At 48.4% G+C, this 19,475-nt stretch overlaps 1 protein-coding gene across 4 annotated transcripts in view; it reads right to left on the bottom strand.

The window, feature by feature from the left end:
• The window catches only part of NECTIN1 (nectin cell adhesion molecule 1), a 115,758-nt gene that overhangs the window by 12,928 nt on the left and 83,355 nt on the right, over nucleotides 1-19,475 (bottom strand). For all 4 annotated transcript variants that reach the window (XR_009727723.1, XM_061368539.1, XM_061368538.1 and 1 more), the window contains 3 exons: nucleotides 2,890-3,037; nucleotides 1,063-1,150; nucleotides 490-600 (listed from right to left, as the gene is read on the bottom strand). Coding sequence is in view for 3 of the 4 variants with exons in the window: in XM_061368539.1 (XP_061224523.1) it covers nucleotides 490-600; nucleotides 1,063-1,150; nucleotides 2,890-3,037 (347 nt within the window). In the remaining variant the exon portion in view is untranslated. The remainder of the gene's footprint in view (nucleotides 1-489; nucleotides 601-1,062; nucleotides 1,151-2,889; nucleotides 3,038-19,475) is intronic.

Raw genomic sequence — 19,475 nt, 5'->3', positions numbered from 1 at the left:
CTGTTTTCTGCTCCCCTTGACTTTGCCCTTTGAATCTACTATTTCCTCCTTCAGCATCAGTCATTGAAAACCAGCCTTTCCTGCATGGCTGCTAGTATCCCTCTGCTGCTGCTGCCTCACATTAGCATCTCCCTGTCTGGGGCTGAGCAAATCCACACAAAGAGCTGGTTGTCAATTGAGAGTCAAACACGGGCATGCTCAGCCCCGTGGATAATTACTGGGTATTTTATAGAGGAATGACCCATAAGGCACAGCTCTAGGACCTATAGAAACCAACAGCAAAGGGGGCAAGTGCTGAATTAGCATCAGTGGTATTTGAGAGGTGGGCTCAGATCAGAGTGTGGAGGTTTCCTTGCTCCAGGAGAGGATAATCCTATATTGGGAAGGCTGTTTGTTCACAGCTGTGGATGGTGGGGCTCTTTTGCTGTTTAGGGTGAAAGGCAGTGAGGATGGGGCCGGGCAGCACTATTAGCGCCCTCATCTCCTTACCAGTTTGTCAGTGTAGGGAGAGGGCTCGGTGGCTGCCATGTCATAGTATGGAGTCTGCAGAGGGAGTTTCTGGATTTCCTCCTCGTGTTTCATGTTGTCTAAGTGAACAACCTATAACAGATGAGAGAGAAGAGGGATGAGAAGAGCAAGTGCTATTCTTCTATCACAGCTCAGGGCCAAATCTGTACCACCACCAGGTATCACCACGGAAGGCAGTGCATCTTACCTTCTCCCTTCCTCCAACCATATGATTTGCCTCCCATTCTCTTTCTTTCATTCTCATACCCCTCACTGCCACTCAGGGCATTCAGAATGGTGGGCATGCTCAAAAGTCCTCTCATCTGAACACCACCTCATTTAAAACTCAGTCCCCACAAAAGTAAGCAGGATCCCAATTATAGCTGTCACAAATAGTGCCAATATTTGTGAGTTCCGGGCAGACAAGTCCTCACTTTCTGACCCTCAAACTTAGGCCATGGATGATTTTACCCTTGCAAACCCACTGCGGACACTGCTTGAAGTTGGTTTTCCTTGCCAGAGGGAGGAACTTGCAGCTGGGCTAGGGAGCCATACCTGGATGTCTTCTGCAGTCAGGTGGCTTTTCATCTCTTGTTTCCTCTTTGGTGGAGGGGCAGGTTTGTGGGATGGAGGCAAGTCGATTCTGCAGATAAAGAAGTGGTTAGAGAGGAAAGGGCTCTGCTTGCTTTGGTGTACGTGACAAGCCGCATCCTGCATGCACCAAAGGTTGGGTTTTGTTTGGCACCAAACTGCCAATATGACCATATACATTATTCTCTGTAACCCCTCTGTGCCCTCCTTCTCACCCCAATTAGAAGTGTTAATAGAAATCAGCATTCTGTTCCTAACTCCAAGCAAATCCCCATGTCGGGCTGCAGATCCTGAGGTGCAGCTGGGATACCTGTCTCCCAGCACTGCTTTGGGATGGCTCCAACCCATCCCTTGGGAGGTGGCTTATTCAGTGTATAGCTGTAGGGTACCAGGAAGTGTCTGGCAGTGGTCACTGCAAACCCACAGGGTAATGTCACCCCCAGTTCAGGAGCTTGTCTGGAATGGCAACCCCTGCCACAGGCTTCCCAGTACGACTTTGAGTCTTCTTCGTAGATGTGCTATGCCACGCAGGCGTATTTATCCATGACCCCAGTCAGGGGATCAGCTTTTGCCCCAGAGCATAAGCATTGGCACCCATTATAATCCCAGCCTAGAGACTGTCTCTGTGCATTCTGTTCACATGCATAGATGTGCCTAATCCTTTTACAAAACTTATTAAAGCCAATCCACTAATTGCCTGGCCCCCCTTCCCTTCTCTCTGTACAATCTTCACCAGATCTTCTGACAGAGATGGGTGACTTTCCTTGGCAACCCAATGGATTCTAGCGTGGGATCGGAGTGTAGGGGTGAGTGGGAAGGTAAAACAGGTCCCCAAGGCTCTGCAAAGCATTGACATGATGGCTTTGAAGGAAAGAAATGCTGTTACCTTTTGGAGGCTTTGGAGCAGACTCCACAATAGAGGCAGCACCTCTGCAGACTAGGGCAGCATTGTGTTTCTATTCTCAGCTAAAGTGGCTCTTCACTGTGCCTGCGTGGAGGGCCATTGTGGGAAGTGGATTGTCTGAATGCATCTCTAGCGTAGGGCTGATGCTGTTGATGCAATTTCACCTTGTGGTGCTGTAGTTTTGTTTGTGTGCCTTTCAGTTCCTCCTCCTGCTTTCCCTGTTTTCTTCCCTCCCTCCCCACTTATCCTCCAATGCCCTCTCTCAAACGGGATTAAATGGAGCACAGAATGTGGCCAAGATGTATCAACAATGAGGATGGGTGTTGTGGAAGATAAAAGCAACTTCTGGCCTTTGGGCTTCCCGTGCCTCCCCTATGAAGTGGGGAGGAAGGGAGCTGGTGCTCTTGTGAAAAGGCAGTTACAAGATAGAGCTCTTCAGGAAGAGGCCAGGATAAACAGTTCTGAAGAGGGCTCTATTCATGCTGCATAGCCAGAACTCCACATCACCGAATTCCCTGCCTGGGATCCATGCTGCACAGCCTAGGGCAGAGCAAAGCCCTGTCAAAGAGGAGCCCCTGGGGCATCCCCTTGCCCTGCCCTTGTATTGCCAGAGTTCAGGTCTTCAGGCTAGCACTGCATGAGAAAAATGAACATGGAATGCCTGTGACTGGATTCCTTGGGATATCCAATGTGCTCAGGCTCTATCACAGACCCCTCTCTGAGTCAAAGGAGAGAGCCAGGGGGTGGCAGACAGGGAGGAATGGCAGGAAAGCCAGTTTGCTGACCAGCTTATGTGCAGGTAGTGACAGGCCCATGGTGCTCTCTGTCTGTAGCCCCATCCAGTCTGGACCACCAGCACACTGTACTTCAAGCATGGAGCTACTTACAGGTCGTTGTCTGTTTCAGTGCGGTTCTTTTGCTGCCTCCTGTAGACAATAATTACGGTGACAGCCACGGCAATGATGAGGACTGCTGCGATGACACCTCCCACGATCCCAATAACGCCTCCTGGGGCACCCTGAGGTAGTGGCTTATCTGCAACACACAGGGAAGCACAGGAAAGAGGGTTAGGGTATCAGACAACACAAGGGTAAGGTGCTAAGAGCAAAGGTCATGCTGAAACGAGCTCAAAAGGAACAGAAATCGGTAGCTGCAATTGCAGCCCATGTGTTTCCAAGTGCTAACCACTTCCTTATTCCATTCTGCAATTCCCCTCTTGAATTAGGTGGTTATTCCTGGGCCTGTTCTGCTTTTGTTCTGTCCTCAAAGAAAGAAGGGCTTAGGGACTAAAGGTGCTTCCAAGATGACACCCCATGTGGTGCAGTGGGACTCGTATGGATGTGCTGCTTGAGATAATAGTACCAATAACTATCTTGAAAGCCTTCTTCAGGGCCTTCTCACAGTGTCTTCAGTGAAGTCCTGGCTGAAATGAAGGAGAGCTTTGCTATTAATGTAGACCTTAGAAGACCTGAGGACCAAAGCTCAGTTTATCGATGTGGAGTAGAGCTATGTACCCTCCTAAACCATACCAAGAAGAAGTCCTGCATGGAGGATTGAGGGACAAGATGTATCATATCCTGCATTTCATTTCCTCTTTGCCTCATGGCCAGAGAGCTCGGTGACTTGGGCCAGCTCCTCAGTGGCTAACACGGACCTCATTCAAAGGAAACCTATCCCATGGGCCCACGGGAAAGCGCTTTGAAACATACGATAAAAGGATTTAATTTGCTCTACCTTCCAACCTAATTAAACTTGAAAACTAGCTAATTGGTACTTTGTACTTACAGCTCCGGCAGTGATGAAAGGAGGAGATAATTGGAATGGAGGAAGAAGTAGGAGGAGGAGAAGGAAAAGGAATTCCGGGGAGGGGAGCGAGACAGAGATGAGGGAGCAAGGTGTTTCATAGAACTTGTCTGTCACGTCTAATTCTTGTACTTAATGCCCTGGATGCTGCTAGAGACTAGATACTGGACTATACGGACCTCATTCTGCAACAGTTGGTTTTGGGTATCATAGTGGTAGCTTGTATCTCCACTAAAACCATGGTCTCAAAATCACACCTTACATGTGTGCATGGTTACAAAACACCCGCACACGTTCCCAAATCACACAGGACAACTTACACAGGACATTTCAGGGTGCAAATCTGCCATGTACTCCCACCTCATATCCATGGATTCACCGCTTGCTTAGCTTGAAGGCTGGGCTCCCTGAAATCACATACACCAGGCGCAATTGCAGAGCTGTGCTGCTAAGAGCCTGCTCCCACATCTCACCTCTTCACCTTTCAGATTCGCCCCTGTCATCCAGAAGTGAACTGAGATGTATAAACCTTTCCTAGGGAAAACCCCTTCTCTGGTCACTACTGACAAATTGCACAGCAGAGGACTGGCATGTTTACTGCATCGGTACAAAACACTTGAACTCCCAGCACCATGCTGAGAGCATTGCTACCAATGAGGCATTTTCCCTGGGAAGTGTCTTGACACAGATCCCTCATCCCTTTCCATGCCAACCTGGTTTTCTCTTGCCTCCATCAGTCAGCATCCCACACCTTCCCTGTTCATTCATTAAGAGCTTAGAGCTGTGTGTCTTCAAGTGATGCTGTAGTCATCAGAACACGAGGCTCTGCTCCCCACCATCCTCAGCAGTGGCAGTCACTTTGCTTTCCCTTCCTTTCTCCATAAGCCACATTATCTTGTAAATAATATTTCTGCCTTGAGACAGCTCACTTACAGCCATGCTCAGGCTGACGTGTTGCAATCCAAACCCCAGGACACCATTCGAGATAGCTGCAGGGACAGCGACTGTAAAGAATCTTCCAGTCACTTTGGCTGGGGCATTTCCATGATGAATTGGCCCCTAATGGCTCTCTGGATGGCAGGTAGTGAGCAGAGAACATCAGCCTCCTGCTACAGCTGTAAATCAGCAGTGTGTATATGTGTGTGGGGGAAAGGGATGGAAGGAGGAAGAGGGAAAGGGAAATAAATAAAGCTAAAATGAATCTCCAGGAACTTGAACACGGCTGTGCTCTAGTGGAAAAGGGCTAGGAAAATCTAAAGAGGGGAAAATGCAGCCATCAGTTTGCAGAAGAGAAATACAGGGCACTGGGTAAAGAAAGTGAGGGGATGAGGAGAGGGAAAGGACAAAGGAGCACTGTGAATGCTTTGGGGTGTCTAACAGAGTACTTCCTCCTTGCCAAGCTAAGGTATGAGCATTCTGGTGTAGGTACCCATTACAGCTGCCTAAGATGGGGCTGTGTTGCTTCCACAGAATGGCAAATACCAAACAATGACACAGTCCTACAGTAACAAGCCCTGCCTTTCATGTGCAGGTCCCTTTCCTGAGGACAGGCTGAGCCTGCCTGCAGAAGTGGTGATGACATCTTCACAGGAATCCAGCTAGGAAGCTGTGCAAGGCAATGGGATCATTGCTGCCAATAAGAGGAAACACCAGAGACAAGGGAGATAAATGAGAGATCATGAAAGTGCAGAGGAGGGGAAAAGAAATGGAAAAGGTAGAGAGAGACCTTCCTTTCTGCTGGCTCTTCCCTCCCTCGCCCCTTTTTGCTTTGGTTTTTTCCCTGTTTCAAACCTCCTTTCATCAGCATCCCTACCTATTTCCTCAACCTCCCCTTCCTGGGGAAGAGCTATGGCCAGCATAGTTTGGAGGACTTACCTGCAACCCAGCCTATGCCCTTCCTTTCCCTGTGGGCACTGCCTCTGTAACAGGTAAAGTCAGAGGCACCAACAGGGCTTGCCTGGAGGGCAGGATGGCTGCAAGAAAGGATGCTGTAAGTGAAGCAGGAGGACATGAGGAAAGCCTCAGGAGAAGCTAAGAACGGGGAGATGAGGATTCAGTTACATTGACAGGGCTTCCGTGCAGCCCTGGGAAGGTGTTTGCAAGGCTTGCGAATCAGGATCAGAATAAATTGGCAGGGCAGCTCAGGGGCCTCCAGACTGGAGTGGGAAAAGGCTTTGGCAATTAAGAATGCAAAACCCCTTGCTCTGTGTCACGCTCGGGTAATTTAAACTCTCCAAAAAGTTAGTGTGAAGCAGTTGGCAGTGAGCTTGGTACCAGAGAACCCAAAGGGGTTGAATGAAGAGCTCAGCCTTATCTGGATGCCTAAGGGCTGCTGGGAACTTCTCGCTCCTGCTGGAAACTGAATTAATTCATGGTGTTACAATTAAGGAGAAAAGAAGGACACTCCACCCCCAGTCTCTTTCAGAGCAGTTTCCTTCATTACTTTGTTCTCCCATGGCTATTCTGGAGATAGAAGACACAAGAAAGGAGGAAAAGCGGTTATCTATCCGTAAAGCATCCTGCCCACTCACCCAATGGTGTGTGTGTGTGTGTTTGGGTTTCCAAAAGTAACTGGTAACAGATGAAGACCTTTCTACCAACCAGGTCAATTAAAACATGGTGTGAGGTGCTGATACTGCAATTCATCAGTCCCTGTGCTCAGTTAAATCACACCCAGAAGTTCAATGCTGTCTGTTGTTCTCATTTCCCAAACAAGTGAAGAATGTCCACTAGACAAGAATGTCCATCCTGGAGAGATGCATCGGCCGCAATCACAGCGCTCAACTGATGCATAGCTTCATAGAGATGGCTATGGCAAAACCCTTGTCCAAACAGCCCCAGGGCTCTGTCTGTACGCTGAGATCTACTGCATGCAGCCATGGTAGCATTTCAAAGCACAGAGCTGTCCACACGTGCTATGCCCACGGGGTGAAATAGTGCAGCTGCAGAGCACAGTATTAAATAATAATAGAGGAACAATGAAGGCTTTGGAGAACCAGCTTGCAGGAGAGCAAGAGAGATGTTCCCAAAGGGAACTTGAAGTGAGGCAAAGGCGGATAAACTGGAAAGCTTCCAGAGGAGGGTATTCCAGAGCAGAGGAAATGACTCAGTTGTTCTTGGTGGAGGGTGATGTGAAGGACTTTGCAAAAGGAAAGGAAAGAAGAGACAGAGGAGTGTCTGTCACTCTTTTGAAAGTAAGGTGCCTTTCCTTACAGCTACTTGTATGGCTGGGACATTTGCATCATGAAGCAGCCTGGCTGTTGCTGGGATCAAAGCATGCGAGTGGGATACATTACATCCCCACCAAGGGTCTGTGCCTGTATGGGATTGACTTTATGTAAAGCTGGGATTGCCCAGACAGTTCTATGCTTGCTGCAGTTTGGGTTTCACACCTTTAATGTCTTCTTTCTATCCTGTCTGCCATGTATTCAGCTGCCCCAGGGACAGCCTAAACCTCATCTAATTGCTGATGTGCTAACCTGCATCTCCCAGGTAAATCTGGAAGCTGAGTCAGTCTCTGGGCCCAGCTCACCACAGTTCACTCTGTGGTTTACTTGAGCACCACTTTGCTCAAATAGAGCTGCACACTCTTCTGTCTTTGCCTCCTCCTAACTTCAACCTGATCCCTCAATGCTTCGCAGAAAACCAGCATGACAACATACACCTCTTCTGATAAGCCATTTGCTCAAAGATCTGCCTGCATCTGTAACCAATTGCAAAGCAGGGTTCCCTTTCTGTTTATCACCTCCCCACACAAAACAAATCCCCATCTATTTCAAGGCTGGCTGGCCAAGGCACTCAGCAATGTGCTGCCTCACTCACAGACAAGTTGCAAATCAATAGGAAGGAATCGTGATCCTTTTCTTTATGCTGGCAGCTTTGAAGCTCTTCTAACTGCCAGCCTTGCTGGAGTTAATGTTACCTTGGTACTCAACTGCATCCCTGCTCACAGGGATGCTCACATACAGCTTGCAGATACAAAGCAGCCTGTCCTGGTACAATGCCAGCTCAAAGTAAGCCTGTCTGTGCCCTGGATTGTCACCCTGCTCCAGTGGAAGGAGTTAGCACTTGCTGGACTCTTTCTGCTGCTAAACCTTTGAGCAAGACGCTGAGATCAGATGATGCATATTTATAATACACCCCACCTGACACATTCCAGGCAGCCTGAGACACGGCAAGTTCACAGAGCTAAATTAAACCGAGTTGAAAAGCTTGGCAGAACAAATACATCCCCAGTTTGGTTTAAAAGACAAGAGCAGGATTGGCTGATTTGAGACACGCTCCAACAGCATACACATCCCCAGGCACAAGCCGGTTCAGAGCCTCGTGATGCTTTGTGTTTATGAAGGGTTAATGAAATGCTGTTCTCAGGGGAGCGGAGATGTGAGCTGGTAGAGTTGATGGGCCAAAGGGTAAGATGAACAGCAGGGCTTGTGAGTCACTGGAGGTTTTAAAGGGATCTGAAGTACGAGGGAGGAGAGGTGGGGTAGGTTTCTCTGGGGGCAGTGCCCTTCACTGTGTATGTTAAGTGAATCCCCTGCAGGGACAGCCAAGCATCCAGAGGATAAAGGGGATTAAGAAGGAAAAGACGCTGAGCCAATGGCAGTAGACCATTAGTGTGAGGTTAAAGTTCCATCCTACCCCTTCCCAGCATCAGCATTTCCTTCACCCATCCAAGCTGGGTCCCGAATCTCCATGCCCTTTCCTTTCATCCTGGCCTGTAATGGAGAGGAGAAGGGGAACACAACATCCCAATATTCATCCAGAACCAGCTCTGCTACCAAGTGTTGCTCATCTGCTGACATACGCCAAGAGAGAAAGAAGGGGAGTTAGAAAGATGGGCAAGAGGAGTGATTTGGTTAGCAAGGGTGGTTGGCAGGGTTTTCTGAGCAGGAGGAGAGCCTGGGCTTCACTTGGCAAGGGAAGCCCTCCCCATCCCTGCCTCCCAGAGACTCCTCCAGCTACAACAAGAGCTCAGGACCGATCTTGCTAACAAGAGAAGGTGCTTCTGGTTCTTCAGTGTCCCCAGGGGCAGTTAAACAAGCAAATGCTCCTGACTTCTCTCTGTGTTGTCCTTCCTCTCCCTCCCACAAACGGGAATCCCTCACAACTGCCAAGCCCTCTATGAGTGACCTGATACATCCCCCCCTCTAACTCCGCTCTCATGAAGTTATGGGTATTCTCTGGGTCCCAAGTGAATCCGGAGCATGGGTATCCATCCTACTGCCGAGGTACTAATCGCAGCATCCTTTTAAGATCCCTGCCCGATTTGCTTTCCCCTGTAATTTTTACCAGCCCAACTTAAAGACTTTGCAAACCACTTTGCCCGCCTCTGATGAGGTTTTGGGAGAGTTTGGCAGTGTGGTGTGTGGATCCAGCCCTCCCTGGGGTGCCTGCTTTGAAGAGCGTGCCCAACTGCAAGTGGACACATGGATCTGCTTGGTATTAGTAGAGATTTCACACACATTCCAGCAAAGACAATTGCTTTGCCATTCACCAAGGGTGGAGGCATCTCGGCTCTCTCCAGTAATGACCAGCTTTCCCCCTTTCCTCTCCTGCAGGAGAAGCAGCAGAGTCATCCTTGGTTAAGTAGCATCTGGTTAAGTAGCTGCTGGCTGCAAAAGCATGTCTGGAATGTGGCTTTAACCCCTGGTGACCTTCCCTTGCAATGCTTCCCAGTGGCCACTAAAGAGGCTGGGGTTTGGATAGCAGCAATAGGAGCAGTGTGTTAACCCCATGGGATCCAGCAGAGAGGAGGACTGACCCTTGCATCTCCCCTGCAGACACCTCTTACTGAGCTGGTTTTTCTTCCCCTCCTGGAACAAAGGTGTTGAGCAGCACCTGGACACACGGTTTGGGAGCTTAGGAAGGGGGGCCTGTTCTCTATGTGAAAGGACATTGCTTAGCAAGGACATCACTGTGCAACAGAAAGGCCACGTGTTCAGAGGGTGCAGCAGTAAGCAGCCATTTGCAGCAGTGTCCACCCTTAGAAACTTTGGTTGTGCATGTCCCTGTGCCTTCCACTCAGCCAAACAATGTCTGCATTAGCTCCGGATTCTGGGATGTCCCTGTCTCTTCATGCCACTCAATGGCTCTAGCAGAGAGGGACCAGACTTGTCTCTAACCCATCTATCCAAATCTCTGCCCTCTCTTCATCCTGCGTGTCCATCTCCACACATCTCCCTGCTTTGCCAGAACTGGGGGCTTCCCAGCTCAATGCAGCAATATGGAGAGTGCCCAAACCTGTTTTGGGGGAGAAGATGGGCCATGGAGAAGACGGAAAACGTTATCTGACATTTCTTCTGCCTCCCAGCTCTTAATTTTAGTTCTGCTTCATTTCCTTGCAACTCAGCAGAGTAACGAACAATCAAATCCCTTTAGCAGTTTATATCTTCTGCCGTACAGTTTCAGGGAGGTGATGGCACTTTAAATTGCCTCTCCTAGAGGAGGAAGGGGCCAGATCCTGAACCCCATTACACCATAGGGTGTCTCTCTTGATCTTAGCAGGCTACCCAGGGCACAGTATGGTCCCAAATCCATGTTTAGTCAAGAGATGCAGCCTTGCTCCCTTGATGAGTCCATTAAGGTCATACTATTACAAGCAGCCACCAGATGAATTGTGTCAGATAGAAGGTACAGGCACTGCAGCTCAGACTCTCATCCTTTGCGTTAATAGAGTTAATTTGCTCAACAATCTCCAGCAGCACTCCTGGGTACATCTCAATCTGCTTGGCCACGTGCCCTGGGTCGTATTTGTCTCCTGTTGCCTCCTGGATGCTTACAGCACAGGGCAGCTGTATCTTGGATGTTCCCAAAGGATGAGATCATTTCCCTCTTTGCACCTATGCAGAGAGAGGTGCAGACACAGCGTATGTGCTGCAGGGCAAGGAGGAACTGCTCTGCTTCTGTGTCTGGCCAAAAGGGCACCAACAGTTGTGCAAATGGAAAGGTGGACCGGGCTTCAGTTCTCTTACTTCCCCTGGTAATGGCTGTAATCCTCTCCTGCTCCTCACATGCATCCTCCTGACCAGTGGTGCTGAGGGTAAGAGATCTGCTCCTCCCAAGCCAGGGCTGTAACTGTGCCTGCGCTGATTTAGTAATAACATCCCTGCTGCCTCTATTCAATCCTGCTCCAGAAGAGAGACAATGGGGCAGAAAGCAACTCAGACTTGATGCTTCTGACCCTTCCCCTGTTTTCTCCCTTCTGTTAACAGCAATGGAAACTCCTAGCACACCTTCGCTCCTACCTTCTCTTGAAAGAACTGTGGGACAGTCTCTGCCTTAGCATGGAATTTGAATCAATATTTAGCCATATAGACTTAATTCAGCTGGGTACTTCCTAGCTGGCACATAGGGAACTTCCCTCATGTCCAATACAGATCAAATGCAAAAGCTGGAAAGAAAGCAATCAGTCAGTATGAAAGAGAAACTGTGAAGGACAGGCGATGGATACAAAAGGGAGGGCTACCCTGGGGAATACAACAGGAACAAACATCTCTGCAGTGCTCTATAGTCACTTTACCAGATGGATATGGTCAAGAGGGCAGTAACGATTCAGAAAAGGCAGGAGATTTGAATAACTATTCATGATCTCTCTCTGGAGACCAACAGACATTTGTTTGCTGCTTCCAAGATGACAAAACAATTGCTGCATGTTTGAGGATGACAAGAGCAAGGAGCTTGCTGGACACCATCTCCTTGGATACTCCACTTAGTATAAGCAAACAGATAGGTTGAAAGTCATAGCTGAGGATGTCCCTAACTGAGTCCTGTTAGGTTTTAGTATATGTTAAAACAGTTGAATTCTAGGAGGTTAAATTCTAGGATGCTGGAAGAGGACACAGAGAAGGTCTTGAATTGCTGGCATCAAAGAAAAAAAGCTAACACAGGTTGCAGTTAATAAGGAATTAATACAAGGCAGGCATCGAATCAATGCCAATCTACCTGGTTCATGGGAAATAGCTCTTGTCAGTCAAACACAATGTCATCTTTTGCCTCCTAAACCAGTCATCTCGTCAACGTAAGCGTAGAGGTGGAATGGAAAATAGATTAAGACTGGCTAGCTGACAGGTCTCCGAAGGAGTTGTCAACAGGGAATCACTGTCAGCGGGCACATTTCTACATAGTCTGCAAGGAGGGGTGGTGGTTCTGATGCCACTCAATGCTTTCATAGGGCTGGTGGAAATAATGACCACCTCAGTGCCTTAGCAATCCCTGGAGGAGACTGTGGATTTGTACAGAAGACCATTTATACACCCAGGGCATTGTAATTCAGCCATTGCAATGCTCTGGGAAGAGAACTGAGAAGGGAAGAATGCAAAAGATGCCGGAGTATAGCTTTACAGTAAGTGCATTGAAACTGGACCTTAAGTGATGCTCCTTAACACCTCCCTGGAAAGAAAGAAACTGGTGCCAACCTGCAGCAGAGAAACAGGGGAACAAGCGAGAGCTGAACATGGAATCTCAAGGGCTGCCAGCACCTATCAGTCACAAGGTGATGCTATAGACCACAGACAAACCTTCCCCATCTCTACACCTCTTTCTCCCCACCCTAATCCTCAGCCTTTTTGGCTCAGCAGTCAGCTGAATGCTGAGAGAGGGGATGTGACCCTCTCTGTGACACAGGGAATGGTACTGGCTTTGAGGAAAGAGCATCCTAGGGAGGGGAGAAGGGTCTGAAAGCCTCTGTGGGTGGTGCAGAGCTCCCTGCACGCATCCCTCCGTGCAGGGACCGGCTTCACACATCCTCCCCTTCAGCTCCCCCTATTCTGTTGCTCAGGTAACACTTTCAAGGCAGGTCCTCCAAGGAAATTTTTAGGTCAGTTATAATTGGGAAACCTCGTGTGGAGCTATAAAACATCAGTTAATATGCTGGAACTATCTAGTTAAATGCCAATTATAAAACCCCATAAGCTCCTCAACTCAAATATATTAATAACATAATTAGACATTTATTGCTTATGCAAATTAAAAGTTAAGTTAATCGGACATCAACGAAACCCCAGGAAGTGACCATTTAAGTAACTAATTTCTATTTAATTATGATTTCTCCCTATTATAAAGGCCCCATGCCATTATTTCTCCACTGCTCTGCAGTGTTTACTCTACCCATTCAGACTTGGCATTCCCACTCTGGTATCCATTCATAATACCAGACAGCTGCGGCATTCATATCAACAGCCATGCTCCTCGCACAGCTGGCAGCAGCTGGACTGGCTGCCCCTCCTACTTGTTGCTCCTTCTCCTGCCTCTTCCTTGTCTAAGTTATTAGGAAGGGCACATCCAGTATTAAATGTCCTCCAGGTTCTGTAGATTAAGAGGGGGTAGCGGATGAGAGGATGAGCATCTGCTGGAGATGGTGACAGGGAGCATATGCTTGTACACATCCCACAGGCAGAAGCATGCTCTCGTGAGCAAGATATGGATTTAGTTCTCCTAAGTCCGCCCCTGAGCCTTCTCCTCTGGTTCCCTGCACACCCTCGCTGAATTTATTTCACTTCTCTGTATCACCTCCCACCAAGGGAAAGGGGAAAAATGATGGACCTCAGGGGACAAGTGTTTCATGATCAGATCAGCTGCTTGGGCAGACAAAACTGTGCCAGGAGAAAGCTACTGTTCATTATGACTGTAAGGCAGTAATTGAAAGGGCTGGGAGCTACAGCAGGACGATAAGATGAGATGGAAAATGAAGCAGTTTGTTCCTTGAGGGATGGAGACGTTTCCCCTGGTGAGCCCAGGCCGTGCAACCAAGGCCATATGGATGGACTCCCTCCCTCCAAGCAACAGGCAATCAGTTAAACCTGACAGGTGTGAAGTTGGCAATTTTCTTTTCAAACCAGTGAGATAAACAGGCTGCCAGGAGCAGAGAGATAAGGGAGGAATGGAAACATCCAGGTGCCCTCTCCCCATGGGGCTAGCGGGGGATCACAGGCAGGCGGATGGAGGAAAGCGCTCACTTTGCAAAGGTCCAGATACACCAGGGGCTTGGGTGCGAGGCTAGAAAAAGGCTTGGAACAAATGAAAGAGAGAAACCCTTTCCTCCTCAAAGGGCGCTCCCTTTGATCTCTTAACATTTGATCCTTATTAATCTCCTGGGATTTAGCCAGCACTGAAATGTTCCTCCTGATCTCCCCAGCAAACTACAGGACAATGTTTTCAGCATTTAGTGCCTCTTTGCATGCATTTTCTTCCCTGTTCAGACAGAAACCTCTGCCTGCTTCCTATGAGCACCAGGGTTTGGTTCAGCAGTTGTGAAACCCACAAAGGAGGGATTGTCCCTAACTCACCTTGCACTGGGCTTAGTCAGATGAGGTGAAGGGAGCGGCTCCAATGGCTGGTATCCATAAATCACTGCCTTTCAATATCTCAGCCCCTGAGGGGTGATACAACATTTTTAACCTACATTTTAATACTGGCCACATTTATCTCGCTGTGCCCTTGCTTTGCCTGCACGGCCATGCCTGTGCAACACGAATCCGGCTGAGTTTTAAACAGGCTGATGCTCGTTCTGTTCATCATCTGGCAAATCCTATATAAGCGAGAGAGCCTGCGTCTAAACACATCGGGGAAGGCTGTGAAATGCATTGTTTGGAGGAGGAAAGAAGCAGCCCCCCTTGCCTTCTGCCAGGCACCACTGAGAGCATCAACAGTGTCACAGGTCCCCCAGCTGGAATACATTTGCATAAAGCAATTTCCTCTAACAAATACGTTCATACAAATCAAACTCAAGATTGCAAACGCTCTGAAACCATGAAAACAACCTCATCATACATATTTGTTACTACAAGCGATTCACCCAGCGCTGCTCTAAACCGACAAGTTTCCCTCAGTTCCACTTTTCCAGCACTAGCTCCAAGAGATTTAATGGTATGTGTGACCTTGAGTGCTTTGCCTTGAACTAAAGCACAGATTGCCTCTTACCTCACGATGAGGTTTAGACTGATGGTGCCATGTTTCTGGACGGCCTGACCTGTCTCCAGTGCCCCTCGTGCTCCCACCCCTGCATATCCAGCCTGGTTTAACACCTCCCGGTTACACTGCCTTTCTGTTGCAGCCCTTTGTGCTTCCAGATCTGAGTCTGCCATGAATGTGGTTTTGAGTGTTGTGTGAGACATTAACCCCACTAAGGGAGGGACATCCTCCCAGGAGCCAGTGCCCAAGGGTATTGGGCCGGTTGCCTTCTAATTCCCTGATTACACTGGACTGTATCTCACTCTCACTCACTATATACCCTACTTAGGCCACGTTCATTTGTATGGGTGGAAATAAGCATAACTCCATTATAGGCAGAAAAGCTGAATATGCTCACACCATTGAGGAACCTGGCTCTGTCTCCCCACCATGGACATTTCAGCCCTGAATTCCATGTACATCTCCCAGGTCCAGGGAGGTAAATCGCATGGCATTTGCTCTGGTTCAGACTGGCTCTCTGCTGCTGGACCATGCTCAGCAGTGGGCAAACAGCCTGTGAGCAAACACGAGCCTCTTGTTCATCTCCTCCTGCCCTGATCCAGCTCCTCCCCTGCCTCTGCTGGCACCTCTGCTGATCGTCAGGGCTCTGAAGTTGCTGTTGGGGCCAGCAGCGCTCGCCTGCAGAGATGTGGCTTTGAGCAGGGATCCAAGCCACGCTGCCATTTTTCCATGGGCTACATGCATTGCTGGCATTCCCGCCCCCAACGTGTTTCTGTTTTGTTCCAGAGAAACACAATACTTAGGGGCACTGCATGGGACTCACTTCCCGCTGTGTTCAGCCCTCTGCAACCTGAGCTGCTGAGAAGAGGCCCCATTGCAATGGGTTTTATCCATCATCGCTTAACTGTAAGACATGGCCTGGGAAACCACCGCAGCATTTCCCAGGGGCTCATCGCAGTAGGACCATGGGCAAAGACAGCCCCTCCTATCCTTCTTTTCATCCAAGAGCACCATCCCAGCTCCCTGGTGATCCTTTTCTTTCCCCTTTACTTCCCTACCCCCAAACTTGGCTGATGTGGATGAGCCAGCTGCTGGCGATCCAGTTCTATAGATTCCTGCCCCTCTGCATCTCTGTCGTGGTTGGTCCTAGGGCTCCTGACCTGAACCATGGCAGCTGAAGCAAAGCTACACCCCCAACATCATGTCACGACTAAGAAGAGCTGCAGAAAGGGGAAAATGAGAGGAGTAAAATATGTGGGTATATAGATACAGGCCAGATAGTGCTCCCAACTCCCTTGGCCACGTTGAAGCCTGATAACAAGAGTGCTCCTGGCTTTCGCCCTCTTTGCATCTGAGGAGAGGCTCCCAAAGGCTTTATCTTTAACCCCTTCCAAAGTGAGGTGCCCACTGTCCTTTACCAGCAGAACGGCTCAGCGCTGGTCCCTTTAGTGGCATGGGGTTTTGAGGGAGCCTGTCTGCCAAGCAGCACACAATGCACTGATCATCAAGCCTTGTATCAGAGCCTCCTGCTGCTCTGGCTCATGCTTCATGCCTGCTTTGCTGCTGACTGGGAATGAAGAGTGCACCAAACCACTCCTTTCCAGCTTAATCCTGAACACTTCCTGCTCCGTCCAACCCATCTCTTCACAATGGAGACCAGTTCAGTTCAGATCTGGGTCAGGATCCCTCTCTCTGTGCTGGGGTTTGGCTCAGATCTCCAGCACATCATTCACATGCTGAAGTTGGGTGCAAAATTCCTTTCCCAGGGAGTATTCCACTCTCTAGGCCAGAGCCATGGCAAAATGCCTGTTGATATCACTGCAAGGAAGAGCATGGGCATTTTCTCTCATCTCTTGCTTGCTTTGTCTCTCCCTCCCTTGCCAAAGTCTGAGTCTTGCAGAGTTGTCTGCCTTGATCTTTGGCAACAAGGCTTTCTTTGTAGCATATATTCGCAGTCAGGAGTCTGAAAAGCAAGGGGAAAGACAAACTGTTCTTTCCAATGCAGTAACGGAGATGCAGGCTCAGTTTGACTCATCTTGCCTCTCAATGGACCTTTAGCATCCCTATAGCATTCAGATGTTTTCGATGTGCTATAGGAATACCCTACTGTGTCAAATCAAAGGTTGGCCTGGCCCAGTATCCTGGTCCTGACCACACCTAATTAACAGTGGCTAGAGGAAAGAGAGCAAGTGTGTATTGACATCTTTCCAATAGCCTGTCCCATCTGCTATAGCTAACAGCAACTTAAGAACTTCCTAAGCTAGAGGCAGTGTCATAACTGTTAATAGCTTTTGATGGATTTTTCTTCCCTAGGTTCTTCTTTAGCTCAGGTTAACTTTAGACATCAATAGCATCCTTTAACAAGGAATTTCACTGTTTACATTGATAAGGGGAAACGCTCCCACCTCCTTTCGTCTATCTTGAATCTGCTGTGAAGAATTTCACGTAATACAACCCAGGCATTCCCTGTCCACCTTCTCCAGGCCACTCATTGCTTGGCACATCTCTTACCCCTCACCCTTGAGCCTTCATCTGCAAGCAACTCCCATTACAAAGTACCGCACATCACGGGAACAGCCCCAGGTCATTGGAAAGCAGATGCCATTTCTGCTACTGTGACTCTCCTTGCAGCTTCAGTCCCAGGTTGCGAATCGACGCAGTCACAGATGCACAAAGAAAAGGAAAATGTCTCTTTTTCTTTTAAAATTCTTTATTTATAAAAAAGTACATTTTTTTTTTCCACAGCTGAGCCACTATTGGGTTTTATACAAGTAAAAGGAAGGGTGATGCAACACCCTGCCCACACAACTTATAACCATGAAAATGCCTCCCTGGACCCCAAACAAACAAATTACAAAGGATGGAAAATGAAACGAAACGAAACAAAACCCAAACAAAAAAATCATAAAAGTCCATTACATTATTATTATTATTTTTATTTTTTATTTTTTACAAAAGCACTTACAACACAGATTACCAAAAAAAAAAAAAAGAAAGAAAGAAGTGGGGTTGGGGTTGTTTGTCTGTCTCTAGTCTTTATTCCACAATTTAATTACAGCAAGAGGAGGAAGAAAGAGAGATCAAATCACTGCAGTTAAGGAATTATGCTTAAAAAACAGAAAGGCAAAAGAAAAATCAGATCCTCAGTATTAGAGTACCTCCACCAATACCAGTTTATGCCAGCGGAGGATCGGACTCCATAGGCTTCTTACATTCACCCCCAGGTAAATGCCATATGAAAGTCACACTGGTCCAAAGTACAAACTCACCCCCTTCTCTAAGGCTTGGGTTTCCTTCCCTTGCTGGTGGACTGAATCCTCCCCTTAGCCCCATTGCAGAAGGCAGCACCCTCTGCTCCAGCACCCCAGCCCTGGCTGTGCTCTGCTATCATACGCCTGGCAGAATGAAGAACAGGCATCAGTACACACGATGCTGGCAGCATCACTTCTCCTCACTGGGTCCTAGCAGAGCAAACAGACCCCAAAACTTCAATGGGCCTGGGATACCCCCCTCATTTCCACAGTATGAAACCCCCTAGCTTTGTGCAGCCTGCAGGCACAACACGTTTGCCTCCTCAGTGGGCTGGGCAATGGGGTTTCTTCTCCATTCTTGAGCATAATGACTGGTGGCTGAACCTCCAAAAAGCTCTGTGTGTGTGTGTGCGTCTGTGCTTATGCATGGGAAAGGAGAGCAGCAGCTCCTGTTCTAATTTCATTCCCTCCTCTAATTGCTTGAAGATCTTTTGGATCCCTCTCTCTAACCCTCAGTGATTCCTGCTGAACAGTTGTGTTCCTTTTTTGACTCAACATCAGGAAAATGTTTCCCTTTGTCCCTTATGTCTTTGCAACCAATTTGGTGCTACCATTTGGTTTGATTTTTGTATCTTTACTCTGAAATCTTCAGGGTTGGTTTGGTTGGTTTTTTTTTTTTTAATCCTTTTCTTTTTTTCCCCTGGCTGAATGAAAATGTTTTAACAACAGGGGTGGGGTGGAGGAATCTGGCAATTAAATAAGGGAAAATAACATCACCAGGGTGAACGGTGATGAATAATCTCAGAGCTAAGCCCCAGCAGGAAAACAGCTGGGGTGTCTTTGTACATAAACTACAGGCTTGTTTTGGGTTGTGACATCGATGCATCTGCATCAGTACCACTCCCTGAATACACACAGGGGCTTGGCCCAAATTCAGCTGCATTTGATTTGTTGGGATGTGGGTGAGACCCAGAGTGATGTACCACAGGGCTCAGGCTGACCTCCCCTCATCCGCCTGTTCAGCTTTCCCATAGGCACATCGTACATCTTGAGGTACCGCAAGTTTTGCCTCAAGTTGCCATGCAGGATCAGGGCTTGGGAAGGGAAAAGCACCATGTTGATAAGTCTCTTCACTGGCAAGAACCCAGCAAAGGAATGTGGACAATGATACCTTCAAATGGAGGTAGGGCAACCGGCCATACCTCCAAGGCAGCTTCCATCTCCCAGATGGAAGCTTCTGCTTGTTCTTTGCAGTGTCCCACAGGGACATATTACACCTCTTTAGCACCTCTGATGAAACGGGGGTAGAGAAGCAGGGGAGTTTTCACTTGAGGTAGCCTGAGGGTCCCTGGGAGAGGTGGCTCAGCTGGCCCAGCCTGTGGGAAGTGCATCACCACTTAAACCAGGCAGCTTGACTCCAGCCTGCCAGGATCTGGACCATCGCAAGAAACTGAGGCACAAAGGGACAAGTGACACCGTCCCCCAAGGTAAGAGGATTGCCCCTCTGC

The sequence above is a fragment of the Neopsephotus bourkii genome, unplaced genomic scaffold (genome assembly GCF_033783945.1).
Source record: "Neopsephotus bourkii isolate Nb327-2 ecotype Australia unplaced genomic scaffold, CSIRO-AGI_Nbou_v1 NB_1433, whole genome shotgun sequence".
Taxonomy (NCBI): domain Eukaryota; kingdom Metazoa; phylum Chordata; class Aves; order Psittaciformes; family Psittacidae; genus Neopsephotus; species Neopsephotus bourkii.
Note: the sequence above shows the minus strand (reverse complement) of the source record. Positions and strands in the feature narration are given on the sequence as shown.